At 36.2% G+C, this 16,709-nt stretch overlaps 1 protein-coding gene and 1 pseudogene across 1 annotated transcript; both read right to left on the bottom strand.

Moving 5' to 3' along the window:
* Positions 1-3,086: 3,086 nt before the first annotated feature.
* On the bottom strand, positions 3,087-3,599 carry LOC120118849. Its single transcript, XM_039138798.1, has 2 exons — positions 3,259-3,599; positions 3,087-3,170 (listed from the first exon to the last, which is right to left on the bottom strand). The coding sequence occupies exons 1-2, from the start codon at positions 3,541-3,543 to the stop codon at positions 3,087-3,089; spliced, it is 369 nt and encodes a 122-aa protein (XP_038994729.1). The 5' UTR covers positions 3,544-3,599.
* Positions 3,600-5,954: 2,355 nt separating this feature from the next.
* LOC120118750 lies at positions 5,955-8,512 on the bottom strand (annotated as a pseudogene).
* Between the last annotated feature and the right edge of the window lie 8,197 nt (positions 8,513-16,709).

Raw genomic sequence — 16,709 nt, 5'->3', positions numbered from 1 at the left:
CGACCTTTTGCGGCATTTTTAGTTCTCAAACGCCGCTAACTTTAGCGGCGCTGTTATTAGCGGCATTTCTTGCGGCGTTTTTCCAATTGCCGCAAGCGCTTTTAACGGCGCTTAGAAACGCCGCTATAGGACTAAAAAACGCTGCTAAAACTCTATTTTGCTGTAGAGCTTCCTTTTCTATTTCTTATCTCCTTACGTATTTCCATCCCTAATATTCCATCTAAGATCAAACCTGTCCAAACAAGTTTTTTTCTTCTTTCTGGGGAATCCCACTTAAACATGGAATTTCCAATAGAAGGGGGTGATCTGTCTCTTAAGCATATATTCACGCTGAGTGGTAGATTGAATATGTGCTTTTGTCACAGTCCTCATATACATAGTTTTGGCCTCATTTGTAAAAGAGAAACACCTTGCTAAGACACGTATATTTGATGGAACGAGTATAAGGGTTGTTCAAGATTGGGATTGACATTTTGATAACCACTTTTGCAGATTCCCTCGTGAAGATGGGATGTATAGGTTTTGTATGATGACATCCTTTACTTTGCCACCAAAATACAAAGATTGGAACCTAAACCTATGAGTGTTAGCTCTAAAGATAATTGCATGACATTATATGTAAATAAGTATTCAAATCACACTTTTTGTTTGTTTTAAGAGTTTAAATTTTCTAACCCATCATGGAATGTTATTTTTATTAGTGGTCATGATTTTAAGTAGTTACGTATGCAGGCTTTGTATTATCAATAGATTAAGAAAATTTTGAGTACTTTAGTTCGGCATAATGCATTCCAAGTGTTTAACTCGTTGTCTATGCGAATAAAGGTGTGTTATGTTCATTTATGTTCACAAACAAACTCATTTATAAGCTCGTTTAATGGCTCTTTTAGAAGTTCGTTTACCTGATTCTCCTTTTCTTTTTATCTTTTTACATTTTAAATATTGGTGGAGGTATGGACTACACTGAAAACATGATAAAATTTGGAGTTTAAGCACTACTTACGTAGTTTTACCATTTTTCTTTACCTTGAAAATGAAACTGTAAAAAACTAAAAACTCAACATATAAACAAACGCTAAACGAAGCGAACATATTCATCAACATAAAAATGAATATGTTTGTGAACAATAAATAAACGAACATGAATAAAATATTAAAAGTTTAAACGAATACGAACCGAACATGAACACCTTCAAAAATAGACATATAAACACAAAGACAACCTTATTCGTTCAAACTCGATTCATTGACACCTCTAATTACGGTTAATGTTATATTCACTCAACTTTTGGGTGTTAATGTTTTCGTGAACAATTTTTGATCTTTTAGCCACTAAATTGTTAAAAAAAATTATAAATATTAGTATTTAAGACACAATAGTATACGTGTAAACAATACATATATATTTTGTTAATATATATTTTTTATAAATAATTTAATTAAAATTTATTAATAAGCTCGAATTACTTTTATAACTCTATATGTTTATATTTTTTATTTTAGTTTTTAAATGCTTTTTCAGTTGAGTTAAGTAACATCAAATCGTGTCAAACACTTTCAAATTTTTAAAATTTGTTATACTTAGTTCGTGAGTGAAAACAAAATCAAATTTACTTAAAAGAGGGAAGGTTAATTTTATGGCTTAAGAATAAAATAAGTTCACAAACTATAATTTTTCGAATAGGTGCCGAAAGTATTTGTCAGCCTATCCAGGTGTCTAAAGTTATAAACGTTACAACTTTATGTGACTGACGTTACAAACGTTATCACTTAGGGTGACTCGGTATTAACGGCCGTTAAAAAATCCCGTTAAGTGACACGTGTCACAGTCTGATAATTTTAAAATTTTATTTTAAAAAACATAAAAATATTTTACTTTAAAAAAACCCCATTTTTTTGTAAAATACCAAAAAAACTAAACTCTTAAAATCTCTTATTTTAGTCCCATATGCTCCAACTACCGGTCATCTCCGACCACCCGTTCGTCGGTGGCGGACCACCCATATGTCGCCGACCACCCACTAACCGGTTACAACTCTTAATATCATCTCAAAACCTAAAACTCTCAAATCCATAAATTTCAATTCTTGATCTGTAAAATTTCAAATACTCAATCCCTTAAATTCGTTTGATCGATCGTGGTAATCGACTGTGGAAACCAGCCCCTTGGGACCATTTGAATTTTGGCCATTTGGCCATGAAAATTAAATGACGAAAGGAGAGAGGGGGATGGGTAGCACGTCTTTTTTTGTTTAAGTATAAAATAAGTGCCTAAACGTTACAAACCTTATTATTTAAGGTGACTCAATTCTAATGGCCGTTAAAAAGGTCCATTAAATGACAACGTTATTATTTTAGGTGCTTCAGTTCTAACAACCGTTAAAAAGGTCCATTAAGTGACATGTGCCAGGCACGTAAAGTGATAACGTTTATAACTTTAGGCATCTGGATGGGCTGAAAAATACTTTAAGCACTTATTCGGAAAAGAGGTATAATTTGGACAATTAGTAAGCCTAATTTTATTTTAGTTTTTAGTTTTGCCGATACCCTTCCAAGGGGGATTGATAGAAGCTCTTTATTTTGAGGAGTTGTATTATTTTCATTTTTTTCAGCTTGTTGTTCTTCATTTTCCTTTTAGCTCTTTAATAAAGTTTATTCCCTTATGGTGCAAAACAAAAAAAAAATCATACCCAACAGCAGCAGTAGACAACTGAGATGCGTAAAAGTTTGATAACGACATAATTTCTTTGGGGATGAATTTAATTCCCTCTCTGCACAAGCACACACACAGCTGGAAAAAAGGCCCTTCTGTTTTATTTTAATCCATATATAGTGTAGTATTTTACAACTATCCATGCATGCATGGCAACGATATGATTCTGAAAGGCCCCAACCTGAAGACACACGTACTTATCTAATGGCTGTCAAATTTATTGTCCTATTAGTAGTAGTGGTATTGAAGTTGGACAGCCACACAGTGTGATGAGCCATCTCAGGTCCGATGCTCAATATAAGCAGTGACGATCGGCGAGCAGGCCTGTGGATCATCAACTACCATTCCAGCTCTGTATCCAAACCTAACAGCATCAGAACTCGAATCCCCCTAAGTTATCAAGATCCTTCTTGATTTGATCCCAATCAATATGTCCATCCACTATATCAACGTACACCTGCATGTGCCACGCAATATACACATTAAAATGCTTCAATCTATTGTACAAATTAACTAAATAAAAGAATATTGCAGTACATGCATACCGTGCTGTCTTCACCTCTAGGGTTGCTCCAGGTAACAACCCACTTTTTGCCATCGTTCATCATTTCATATGCGAGACCAGCGACTGAACCGTCCTTAGGCCCTGCATTGTGAGTGACCTCAGCAACATCTCCATTCAATATTTTTGTGGGGAATTTTGTATCCTGATCTCCTTCCCAAACCTTGTAGCTTACTAGGGATACATCGTGTTTCGAATCGTTCCGAAGCTTCACCGAGGTGTGTTTATGATCTTGAGCTTTAGCAGCTGCCATCATCATTTGAGCCATGGTTTTGGTAGCTTTGTGTGTTTTGCTTGTGTTGTGTGCTTTGGGTGTTGCAATATACACCTACTTATATACTGGTTTAAACCCTGCACTGTTCAGAACATGCCAAGTGAATGGAATAATTAGGTACATCGGTATCGAATTTTTTCTCTTCCTTTTGTATATCTTATATTATCTCCTTATGTATTCCCATCCCTAATATTCCATCTAAGATCAAACCGGTCCAAACATGTTTTTTCTTCTTTCCGGGGAATCCCACTTAAACATGGAATTTCCAGTAGAAGGGGGTGATCTGTCTCTTAAGCATCACGCTGAGTGGTAGATTGAATATGTGCTTTTGTCACAGTCCTCATATACATAGTTTTGGCCTCATTTGTAAAAGAGAAACAACTTGCTAAGACACACGTATATTTGATGGAACGAGTATAAGGGTTGTTCAAGATTGGGATTGACATTTTGATAACCACTTTTGCAGATTCCCTCGTGAAGATGGGATGTACATGTTTTGTATGATGACATCCTTTACTTTGCCACCAAAATTCAAAGATTGGAACCTAAACCTATGAGTGTTAGCTTTAAAGATAATTGCATGATATTATATGTAAATAAGTATTCAAATCACACTTTTTGTTTGTTTTAAGAGTTTAAATTTTCTAACCTATCACGGAATGTTAATTTTCTTAGTGGTCATGATTTTAAGTAGTTATATCTGCAGGCTTTGTATTATCAACCGATGAAGAAAATTTTGAGTACTTTAATAGGCATAATGCATTCCAAGAGTTTAACTCGTTGTCTTTGGAGGATTGGTTTCGAGAGAATATACGACAAGCGGGTCAATTATGTTTCCTGTTTTTTGTTGGATGTTATGGACTAGATGTAATAAAATACTTTTGTAGCCTGAGTTTATTGAGAAAGAGGATATTGTTAAACCAAGCAGGGATGATGTCAGGATTCTAGTTCAAGGGGCCAAGTATAATTAATAATAAAAAATGGGAGGCACAAAATTAAAAAAAAAAACCAAAACTTGAAGTTCAAGAGGGACAAAGTATAATTAATAATAAAAGATAAGAGGGGTAAAATCAAAATAAACCAAAACTTAAAGGACCAAATAGGTAGTTATCCCTATATATTTTTAATGATTAAAAAATTTGGGGGCAGTGCCCCCGAGCTAATGAATAGCTCCGTCCCTGAAATCGAGTATGGATTACATGAAAGAAATTGAAGGTGTTATTCAGAATTCTACTCGATGTATTTCTTTAGCGAAAGGTCGGGAATCGAGCTCTAATTATCGGAGGAGACCGATGGAGGGGTGGATTAAAATGAATACCGATGCTGCGGTGGATATAGTTGATGACCAAGCTGTCGTAGGATGTGTATTTCATTTGGATCAAGGTGACTGGCTCTTTGGCTCCTCTCGAAGAACAGGTAATTGTTCAGTGTTGAATGCAAAGTTGTGGGCGATATGTGATGCGCTTCGACGCGCATAGAGACATTGATATAGACGAATAGAATTAGAATATGATAATCTTGAGGCTATTGGTGGGCTTCTGAATTCTTGCTCGAGTTATCAAGGTAATGCTCTTGTCGTTGTGATCAAAGAATTACTACAACGCAATTGGGAAGTTCGTCTTGGTCAAGTTCAGCGTGCTTATAATTCAGTTGCAGATAAAATGGCGGCTTTAGTTCAAAGCTTATCGATGCGTGAAGCTCTCTTTATACACCCTCCAAGTCAGGTGGAGGATTTACTTCAGTTGGATGAACAGCATAGTGCTGTTGAAATATTATTGTATTCTTTTTTTCTGTCTTAACAAAAAAAAAATGTTTAGTGTCACATATTTATAATTTTAAAGCTTACAAAAGTATTTTTACAATATGGACTATTTTGCATCAATAATTTGAACAAATCAAATTCGAATATTCTAATGATTAACTTGAGTAACTCTTGCTTGAATAGAAACAAAGATTTCGAAACCTAGCAATGAAATAGAACTGTGTTTCCCTAGTCAACAACTCCAGCACAAATAAGCATTTCAGTTAAGGCATAGACAATGCATCAAATAGCAAACCATTTGTTCTGGAGAGTCCATGCTGGAAGTTCATAATTATTCTAAAAGTTATAACAACATCTCGAATGCATTTGTATAACTCGGAGTTCATGTCGGCATACATGCATTCAACAGTTTGACAGAAAAAAAAAAAATCATAGACAACAGACCAAAAACATCCATGACTCGTACCATTCGATGGTCTCAACCGCAAATGAATTTTCAGTCATCAAGTTCGATTGACTATCCACATCAAAAGTTGATAATGCTACTGTACTAGGGTTTGTGATTTAAGAAATTGGCAGGCTTTTGAAATTCTATCTCAAGTCCATACATCACAGGAATCTACAGGATATATGTAAAAATTGACACTTGATGACAGATCAAATTTTCATAAGACAGGAAGATAGCTTTAACCTTCCGATATTTCATGAAAAGTATAAATCATGTCCCAGCCTTAATAAGCCAAGATCAGAGAGGTGCTCACCAGTAACGGTTTCAGCAGGCAGCTGCTCATCCAAAGAACTGCCACTTGCACTGATACACTCACTGAAAAGACATGTTGCTGATTGACCCATCGGAGAAAGAGGTTAACCACATTTCTTCCATTCCGTCTCACAATTGTTGAAATTGGAACCTTCATCTATATCACCGGGGGTAGATGAATTTGAACTTTTGTCAGATGCATGATTCTTTGCACTGCTTAGAGTTTTCGCCTCATGATGTAAAGCATCCAGCAAGCCACTATTACGGGGCGAAAGACTATCGGACTCCAGTCCACTTGTTGATGGTGGTGACTGGATAAAAGCATCAACAGACTCGGTAAAGGTGGAGGGCAAGACAATGTGCCCCAGTTACCTAAATCAGTTTCTGTATATTGGAGTGAAGTGAGCTCCAACTTCACAGCCTCTAAAGTGGGCTCTGAAGCAGAGAAATTGCCATTTGAAAGGGCATGGCTACCTGGGAATAAACCAGATGACTGGGAGTTCTTTGTTGCGGGATTTGGTTCAATTGGAAAAGGCAGCCCAAAGGATCCAGCAGCCTTATCTGATATATCATCTTGAAACTGCATCAACAAAGGGCATTTATTTTAACAGCACCAGTATAACCAGGGAAAAAGGTTGGCAATTCTCGAAGATGATTCTGGCAATGGATTGTTGATGGCATGAAACCACAATATTGAGAAGAACCTAGATCTTTCATCAGCATGCTGCTAGCAGATATAACAGGAAGCTCAGGAACATAAGGCAGCACATTTTGATTGGGCTTTAAACTGTTAAATATGACATGAGGTATCTCATAGCTATTATTTTGCACGATATCACGAGGTCCTTTATCCAATCTATTAGCTCCACTGGTACTGTGGCTCTCCTGCAGTGCTTGCAGGCACACTTCAGGAGGATACAGAGTTAACCCAACATGTTGGCGTCTCTTAATCCGGGTATTCCAGTAATTTTTTATCTCATTATCTGTGCGACCGGGCAACTGCATAGAGAAACTTATTTCAGACACCTAAATGATAGATACATAGAATCTTATAACTGAAAGTTTTATCATGCTTCATACAAATGCTTAGCATTTACAAGGACGGAATAGCTATCATAGGATTCTGGGACACTTCAATTTTTTGCATCTAGCCCAAATTTACAACATCGAAATAAAACAATATGCTACTAATATGGTAAATTATCTTGTTTTAAGGCATGTACTATGTTTTGTATTTTAGTTCAGGCTGTGGGAATAAGATGGCATAAGATAGGGGAATGGGCTAGAAGAGTACATATAAGGAGCTGAATTTTCACAACCCTCGGAGACGACCACCTCAACCAGGCCAAGAATGAAATTGGTCTTACATATGAAGACACCTAATGACACTCTTGACAGGCATTACTCCTTGAACACTGAATACTACTTTTGGCCAAAAAATTAAACACTAAACATGACTGTCCCAATTTGGATCTTCCTGAATCTAAGGATAATAAAATCAGGACTTAAACGATCCACACTGAGAACGTAATTGGATCTTAGAATCTCCGCTATGTTACTGATTATGAATTCAGATGGAGACAAGCAGCAAGAGGAGCTCAAATAGTCAGAGAATGAAAAACAGACAAGTATAACAAACAGTATTCTTCGTAATATTCCATGCAACTTGCTATAAATTTATTATAGAATGAAAGTGTTCAAAGACAGTAATCAGGAAATTCAGTATATAGATGGGCAGAGGGATCTTTCACTTGAACTCAAACATTAAGAATCCTTTTCTCATGTAATTCTCAAATTCTTTCAGGTTCAATAAATTTCACTCATTCAACCGGTCGTTGGAATAACTAGATTCACTGTTAATGAACTGAAAACTTACATGAGCTGCCATTCGAGCCCATTTATTCCCCATCTTTCCGTGGAGTTCGATTATCAGCTGTTCTTCTTCTTGAGTAAATGCCCCTTTCTTCAAGTTCGGCCTTAGGTTATTTTCCCAACGTAAGCGGTAACTTTTTCCGCAAAGAAATAGTCCAGAATGCTTCTGAACAGCATTCCACAGTTGCCCTCCACATGCTTCTTCACATAGTCTATCAAAATTGCATCTTCAGCTGATGTCCATGGTCCTTTCTTCAGAACAATTCCCCCAGCTCCAACTCCTCCACAGTTACCATCATCGATCAACGGCGAATCCATCTGATCCTTAGAGAGCATTCCATCTTCCGTCTCATGTTTTGTGTGAATCATCTCTCTGTAATCACACACAAATCCTTACCGACAGTGGTGTACCATCCAAAACTCGAAACCTGAGAAAATATAGAAGATGCACAAGATAAAAATACATATAAACAAAAAAGAAATAAATAAAGGTGATGCCTTTTCCCGCTCACTTATTCATACTTGCACCCCAACAGGTGCATTATTTTTTAATTTATTATGCACTCACTTTATACATAGCTATAAGAGATCAACCATGACACTCTATTCAAATCTTACATAAGAATCGTGAAGGAACACAAAAACACATAAAAACTATAGAAGGAATTAAAAATCATTGGGAAAATATCAGCGCAACAAGAGAGATGGGATTCAGAAACAACAGAAGCTCTCATCACATATAGAAAGCTAAAAACAGTTAATAGAAAACAAAACTATCCGCGGAATACAAAATCCAGCAAACATAAATGCAAACCAAAGCCGGTATCAAATTCCGATTATGTTCAGAAAAATGGCAAAATCATTAAAACCTTTGAAAGTTCAATTAAACCATTTTACCTAAACTGGAAAGCAGATAACATATCATTTTCAAAATTAAAATATACCCATGTTCAGAAAAGATGACATAAATAATAAACTCAGACAAAAAGTTAAATCCAATGTTCAATTATTGCACTATCATTCTCTCATAAATCACTCCAAAAATCTGTCATTAATAAATTATAAACTGCGGTAATTGCACTACCAACTAAAATATTAATAAAAATACTAATTTTAAATTAAGTAAATCCAAAGTTGCCCATTCATTAAAGAAGCAAAACAAAATTCAAAAAAAAAGAAATAAGAAAGGAAGAATATAAGAAAAATTATAACCCAAATACATGCCTTAAGGAGATGCAAATTTTGGGGGAAACTGTCAAAAATAAAATTTTGAGCTTAATAATGATTCCTTATTGAAGTGTGAGCTGAGACAGAGGCGAAAATGGAAACCCTGAAATTCAACGAAAAAATTATAAATATAAATTCTTAGTGTAAACACATATTTTTGTCCGGATTTACAAAAATATTATTATTATTATTTATTAATATTACATATTACATTTTGCAGGCCTAAATTCAAGCCCAATCGAGACTCAATTACAAGGGCAATCTAGAGTCTAATCACTCAAGCCCAACAGCCCCAAAACATTAAAAGAAAATCCAACTCAGCTGGGACTCAGACTCGACCCAACTGAGGCTCAGGATCAGATTCAGACCCGACCTAAAACCCTAAACACATTAGGCTTTCAGGAAGACTTCCAGCGCCGCCTTGTTTCAGCCGTTGGATCTATCCAACGGTCCTGATGATGAATAGGGTATGAAACCCTAGATGTTATCCACTGCAGCCGCCAACTATCCCACCTGTACCAACACAGTGAACACCAGTAACTCATTAGTCATCGGGCAGAGAGGAAAAACAATAAAAATTAAAAAGTTATCATCTATTTGCCAACAGTGTTATCCCGAGGAAATCTAGGGGAAATGATACCCTCCAAGAGAGAACATCACTCACATTCACCAATCACACATACAACATAAAAGCAAAGAGTACAGAGGGAGAATGAGAGAGTTTCGGAGATAGAGAGAAAATAGAGAGAGATTCGGGAAACCATAAACAAAGAAAAAAGAGAAGCATAACAAAGAGAGACCCAAAGCAAATAACGAAGAAAGAGGAGATAACGTACCTCTGTTCGAAGCAGGCTGAAAGTTCGAATGCCGTTGTTTCCTCGGTGTTTCGAAAGGTAAATTGTTAGATCTAGTGGGCTAGGGTGAGTTTTAGGCTACGGGGAGGTTGGATCTTTGTAGAGGGGGTTGAGAGGATTCAATTGAGGGTTTTTGGGTCAGTCCGGCCGTCGTGAGCACTATCACCAGCGGTGAGCCTTTTTCTTCCTTGACGAGGGAACTCTCAGAACTCTCTCTCTCTATTTTCTGTGAATGAGAGGAAATGAGGAGAAAGTGAAGGGAGAAGCCCGTTTTGAGGGGCTTAAATACTGGGATCAAAACACTATCGTTTTGCATCCCTCCTTCTCTGTGTTTTCACATTAGGGGATAATAGTCATTTAGGTCCCCATATATTTGTAATCTCAGTGTAAAGCCATTTAATGAATTTTTATTTTATTTTATTTCGAGCACCCTAGATATAGCTATACCGAACCTCTGTCCGTTAGTAGGTGCCAAATTAGGTGTACACAAAGAATGAGTGTTTCTAAACCTTTACCTTTTACTTTAAGTTCGTAGAATATATTTATTCTTTTTGAATAAAAGCATGCGAACTAGATATCATGCGGTTAGGATTAATTTCTTGAAAATAATCATTGTGGGTTGAAAGCATGTCTGAGTAGGATTACTATCTAATAAAAGCATGCTCGGGTAGATATCATGATTGGGTAGGTGTTATATTTATATGTAGATAACACCTTTTAACTTTATTGATTATCTTGTTTGTACTAACTCATTTGTTCGTACTAACTAATTTCTTTTCTTTTGTTGGTGTCACTTTTCATCATTCTTTGCATTACATTTCTTCGACATAACATAATGCGAAAGTGTTGATCTGCAAGGGTATATCCGAGAGAAAATTTTCACAAGAAGAGATAAAATATTTCAATCAATCAGTCGCATATACAAACATACACCGAAGGCTAAGAGAAGTTCAGAGTACAAGAATGGGACTTGCTCGAAGATCGTGTAACATTCGAGACTAAAATGATGATCCATTTATTCGAGAGATAATCCAACAGTAGAGTTTTATTTACGATCATTTTGTTGTTAGTCACCAAAGAGTAACGCAGTGACTTCAGTACCGCCAGGGAATTAATGGAGTTAGGTTACAGAACACCTGAGGGGCATTATTTTCAAGGACGAAGATCCGAGAAGAAGTAGTGATCCACTTCAGATTCAACATCTAAGCGAAAGCATGTATGTAAAGTGGAATATCTTGCAATGTGAAGGTTTTTATCTCTAGTGAAAATTGTTCTAAAATATTCACCGTTGGGATCAACAGTTTTACATTTACATTTGCATCATTGTATTTTGCATGACATGCATTTAAGCATTTTTATATGCATTAATCATATTTTGTGGGGAACTCTGAGGAATTATTTCTAGTTGTGCAACTGCATTCGCACAATACTAAGAATGGAAGCCAAATTTGAGAAGCTGAAGAAAAAAACTAGAAGAAAGTTTGCAAAATATGCAAGCAGAGTGGGAGGTTAAAATTGAGCAGGCATAAAAGGTCCCTGATCGAACAACGCTACAAAATATAGAGATGAATAGTGGTGAGAGCTTCCGACAATATGTTCAACGATGGAATGATGTGGCATCTCAAGTGTATCTACCAATGACTGAAAGAGAGTTTATCACTCTATTCATCGATACATTGAAGTCTGCATACATCAACCACATGATAGGGGCTGCCCCTAAGAGTTTCTCTAACATCGTCATGTGTGGAGAAATGATCGAAAGAGCTATCAAGAATAGCCAGATAAGAAGCACTAGTAGTACTAACATTGAGGAAAGAGCTGAGATTAACATAATGGGATTTTACTTAGCTAATCTGGGGACCAAACCTCATAAGGTGTTCCGTCGCATCAATCCAATTCCAGTGACGTATGAGGAATTGCTCCCAATGCTAGTTGAGAGGAACCATGTGACTCTAGTTTAATCCAAACCAAGAGATGCACCACATTCTGAAGGCCATGATATTAACGCCATATGTAGCTATCATATTGTGAGCTCAGGGCAAACCACTAAGAACTGTGGGGCATTGAAGCACAAAGTCCAAGATCTGATTGATTCAGGGATATTGACATTCAATATGTGATGGGGCATTCTGATTGGGAGTCGGCTGGGGCATTCATCAGGAGTTTTGTTGCATTCTCATGCATGCAATTTTGTTTGAACTTGTTTTTCTTTTGTACTTCTTATGATTAAATGTTTGTAAGTCACTTGATATTTGAACAATTTCAATGAAATGCTTCCTTCTTAAGAAATGAACAATGAGCAGATTTCAATCTTGAAATTCTATAAATATCATTTTAATTAAAAGCTTTTTAATAATTAAGGTTGTAAATTTTTGACAAATGACAATATTGAACCCCAGTAAAACAAGGACCCCTCGATCCAAATCTAAATTTACACCAGAATGCATACCCTTCTCTTGAAGGGACCGAGCTAGATCCATCATCGCATGTACAGCCAATCAAAGGCTTGGCATTCAGGTATGTGTTAGGAGCAGACAAAATGGGGTAACTAGCACATGAGATTGCAAAACTAATTGGTTTCTACTTTTATTGATGGCGTTCAATGATGATCATAATCTTCTCAGATGGAATGGTTAAGTAGGTGAATCTAGTTTAGGTCAGTTACTTGGGAATTGAACTCTAACGATGAGATTTTCTGACTTTCAACAAACACTAGGACTATAACACGTTCTCCTCAGTGAGCTTAAGAAATGGAATTTGTATACCCAGAATATTATTATATATGTATACAATAAAGCTAAGCTATTTTACTAAAGCAATTTGTTATAGAGGAAACTCGAAAGCCCTGACTTTATGAATAGATTTCATTCAAACCATGACATCGATCGAGTACTTGGCAATTCGATGTTTGCTCCACTGTGATTGTCAAGTCGAAGACTTTATGATGACATGAATCCTTCAGCTAGCCGAACAAAGACAATTATAAAAAATATATATGTAGAATAAAGTTGAATTCAGTTAGCCAAACAATGGAAAATTAAATCAAATTTACTAAAGAAATATGGAGTTTCGGTGAATATGGACTAATGGAGTTGAGGAACATCTGTTATAGTCAACTTCACATTAGCACTCAGAAATCTAATTTTTAGACCGATATCTTTGCACTACCTTGACTAGAGGAGTCTACGAAGCTTGAACAAATGAAAGATTTCAGAGAACTGAAACAAAAGTGTTCTAAAGAGTCTAGCAATTGACTATGCTAGTTGCGACATTTTGTCTGCCTCCAATTATAATGCCAAACCAGGAAAAAGGAACATGTCATAAAGAAATAGGACGAAGCAATGAGATAAACCTTAGAATTTAGGTAGCTAACCTCAAAACCAACCTTTCGATTTTGATATTTTTCAAAGATTTACAGTTATGAAAGATTTGCAGTTATGAAAGATTAAAAGAACATTTGATTCTTTTGATATCCAATGAACTCTTATCTTATGATTTGCTACATTTGCAAGACCTAGAAGGATGCAATATTTTTTAATATTCCTTTTGATATTTTTCAAAATTTTGAAAATCCAAAGGAAGAAAAACTTTCTCAAACAAAATAAGTTCTCTAGAAGCATCTTGGAATTCAACCAATATCTTTACGAAGATCAAGATCGAAGTTGGGGAAAGGGAAGCCAAAGTTTTGGGGAAAATTTGATGGGGAGAGGAAAATAAATTGTCTTAGGTCGAGGTTTGCAAGAGTACACCCTAGTGGAAATGAGGACAAACTAAGTCAAATAAAGAATGAAGACAGCTCACACAACCATTCCCTCACAGATCAACATATACATACATCAACGCATATATACATGACACATGAAATTTGCTTCTTTGCATTCATCATCATGTTCAATAAAGACTTTGAGCTTCCCTCTCTTGAGGAAAAATTCAATAACACATCAAGCAAACTTCATCATGAAACCTATAAACATATAAGTTAGGCAGTCATAAATACATTATTTCGATCTTTTAGGAAATAAAAGCTCAGAAATGATCAGATGACTTCAACCTAAAAGAACAATGACATCCACAGATTTGACTTCCTGAAGTCAACAATCAGATCTTCTGAATACATTTCCTCGATATGAAAGAACAAGCAGACTGTCTATCGCCTTTGAGGGTGTTTTTCTCGAAATAAAATTGTGTCTCGCTTGAGTCAAGTTTTATAAAAATAAATTTTGTCTTGCTTGAGACAATTTCTCTCAAAACAAATTTCGTCTCGCTTTAGACATTTTTCCTTTACGATGCAAATTTCGAGTTTGTTTCACTTGAAACAAAGTTAATCTTACTTGAGAATGTTTTCCTCAAAACAAACTTTGTCGCACTTGAGACAGTCTTCTTTAAGAAAAATCTTTGAGTCTTTTTCTCTTGAAACAAATTTTGTCTATCTTGAGATAGTTTTTCTTGAAACATCATCTTTGAGTCTTTTTCTCTTGAAACAAATTTTGTCTATCTTGAGATAGTTTTTCTTGAAACATCATCTTTGAGTCATTTCCCTTGAAATGAATTTGTCTCTCTTGAGACAGCTTCTCTTAAAGCATCATCTTTGAGTTTGTTTCCCTTAAAACATTATCCCTAAAGATGATATACTGTCCTCATCGCGTAGGAACCGTGTCATCCCCCGACCAGACCTCCTCATCACGTAGGAGCCGTGAAAACACATAGATAACTAGTCGTCCTCATCGCGTAGGAATCGTGTCATCATTCCTAAAGATGGTCTACCGTCCTCATCACGTAGGAACCGTGTCATCCACTAACCAGACTTCCTCATCACCTAGGAGCCGTGTTACCCTTAGATAACCAGCCATCCTTATCTCGTAGGAATCGTGTTATCACCATCCCTAAACATGGTTTGTCGTCCTCATCACGTAGGAATCATGTCATCCACCGACCATATATTTTCATCACGTAAGAGATGTATCACCCTTAGATGACCAAAACTCTTCATCGCGTATGAGTAGTGTCTTCCCCAACACAAACCTATCAAATTTCAAAACAAAAAAGAGAGATCCGGACAAAAACTGGTTGTATTTTTCGTCTTTGCCCTATTATTGTTAACACAAGAATGTGTAAAGAGGGGCAGCTGTAGAAACTCATTTTTGTCTAGGTATACAAAAATATTATTATTATTATTATTATTATTATTATTATTATTATTATTATTATTATTATTACATTTTACAGGCCTAAATTCAAGCCCAACCGAAACTCAATTACAAGGCTAATCTAGAGCCCAATCACTCAAGCCCAACAACCCAGCAGCCCCAAAGCAGTACAAGAAAACCAAACTCAACTGGGACCCGAAATTGACCCAAATGAGGCCCAGGATCAGATTTATACCTGACCTAAAACCCTAAACACATTAGGGTTTTAGGAAGACTTTCAGTGCCGCCTTGTTTCAGTCGTTGGATCTATACAGATCTAATGATCCTGATGATGTATAGGGTCTAAAACCCTAGCTGCTATCCACTGCTGCTGCCGACTGTCCCACCTGCACCAACACAGTGATCACCATGAACTCATCAGTCATCTGGCATATAGGAAAAATAATAAAAATTAAAAAGTTATCATCTATTTTCCAGCAATATTATCCCGAGGAAATCTAGGGGAAATGATACCCTCCAAGAGAGAACATCACTCGCATTCACCAATCACACATGCAACATAAAAGAAAAGAGTACTGAGGGAGAATGAGAGAGTTTCGGAGACAAAGAGAAAATAGAGAGAGATTCGGGAAACAAGAAACAAAGAAAAAAGAGAAGCATAACAGAGAGAGACCCAAAGCAAATAACGAAGAAAGAGGGGATAACTTACCTCTGTCTGAAGCAGGCTGGAATTTTGAATGCCACTGTTTCCTCGTTGTTTCAAAAGGTAAAGTGTTAGATCTAGTGGGCTAGGGTGAGTTTTAGGCTATGGGGAGGTTGGATCTTTGTTGAGGGGGTTGAGAGGCTTTGGTTGAGGGTTTCTGGGTCACTCCAGTCATCGTGTGCCACCATGAGAACCAGCATCGGCGACGAGCCTTTTTCTTCCCCGACGAGGGAAGTCGAAAGAGTTCACAGAACTCTCTCTCTCTCTGCTTTCTGTGAATGAGAGGAAATGAGGAGAAAGTGAAGGGAGAAGCCCGTTTTGGGGGCTTAAATATTGGGATCAAAACGCTGCCGTTTTGCGCCCCTCCTTCTCTGTGTTTTCACATTAGGGGATAATAGCCATTTAGGTCTCCCGTATTTTGTAATATCAGTGTAAAGACATTTAATGAATTTTTTATTTTTCTTTTATTTTTAGCACTCGTGTTTCCTTATTTGTATTTTAGTCATATTCATACATATTATGTATTTTTGTTAGTATTTGATTTTGGTCATGACATTTTTAAATATTTTATTTTAGTCACTGTTTGGGCATTTGGTTTAATTATTATATGGTCTTGTATATTTTTGTTCATTTCATTTTGGTCCCTAATATGATTTATGGGTTATTTTCATTTTTAGTACCTATACAGTTTAATATGTTCGTTTTAGCTCTGGTTTATGTATATTTATAGTTTAGTCCTTTAAATTTTGTTTTACTATTTTAGTCTTCTGAATTTCTGTGTTTTCTATTTTAGTCCTTTAAATTTCTATTTTTTCTATTTTAGTACTTTATGTTT

The sequence above is a fragment of the Hibiscus syriacus genome, unplaced genomic scaffold, assembly GCF_006381635.1.
Source record: "Hibiscus syriacus cultivar Baekdansim isolate YM2019G1 unplaced genomic scaffold, ASM638163v2 tig00110328_pilon, whole genome shotgun sequence".
NCBI lineage: Eukaryota > Viridiplantae > Streptophyta > Magnoliopsida > Malvales > Malvaceae > Hibiscus > Hibiscus syriacus.
Note: the sequence above shows the minus strand (reverse complement) of the source record. Positions and strands in the feature narration are given on the sequence as shown.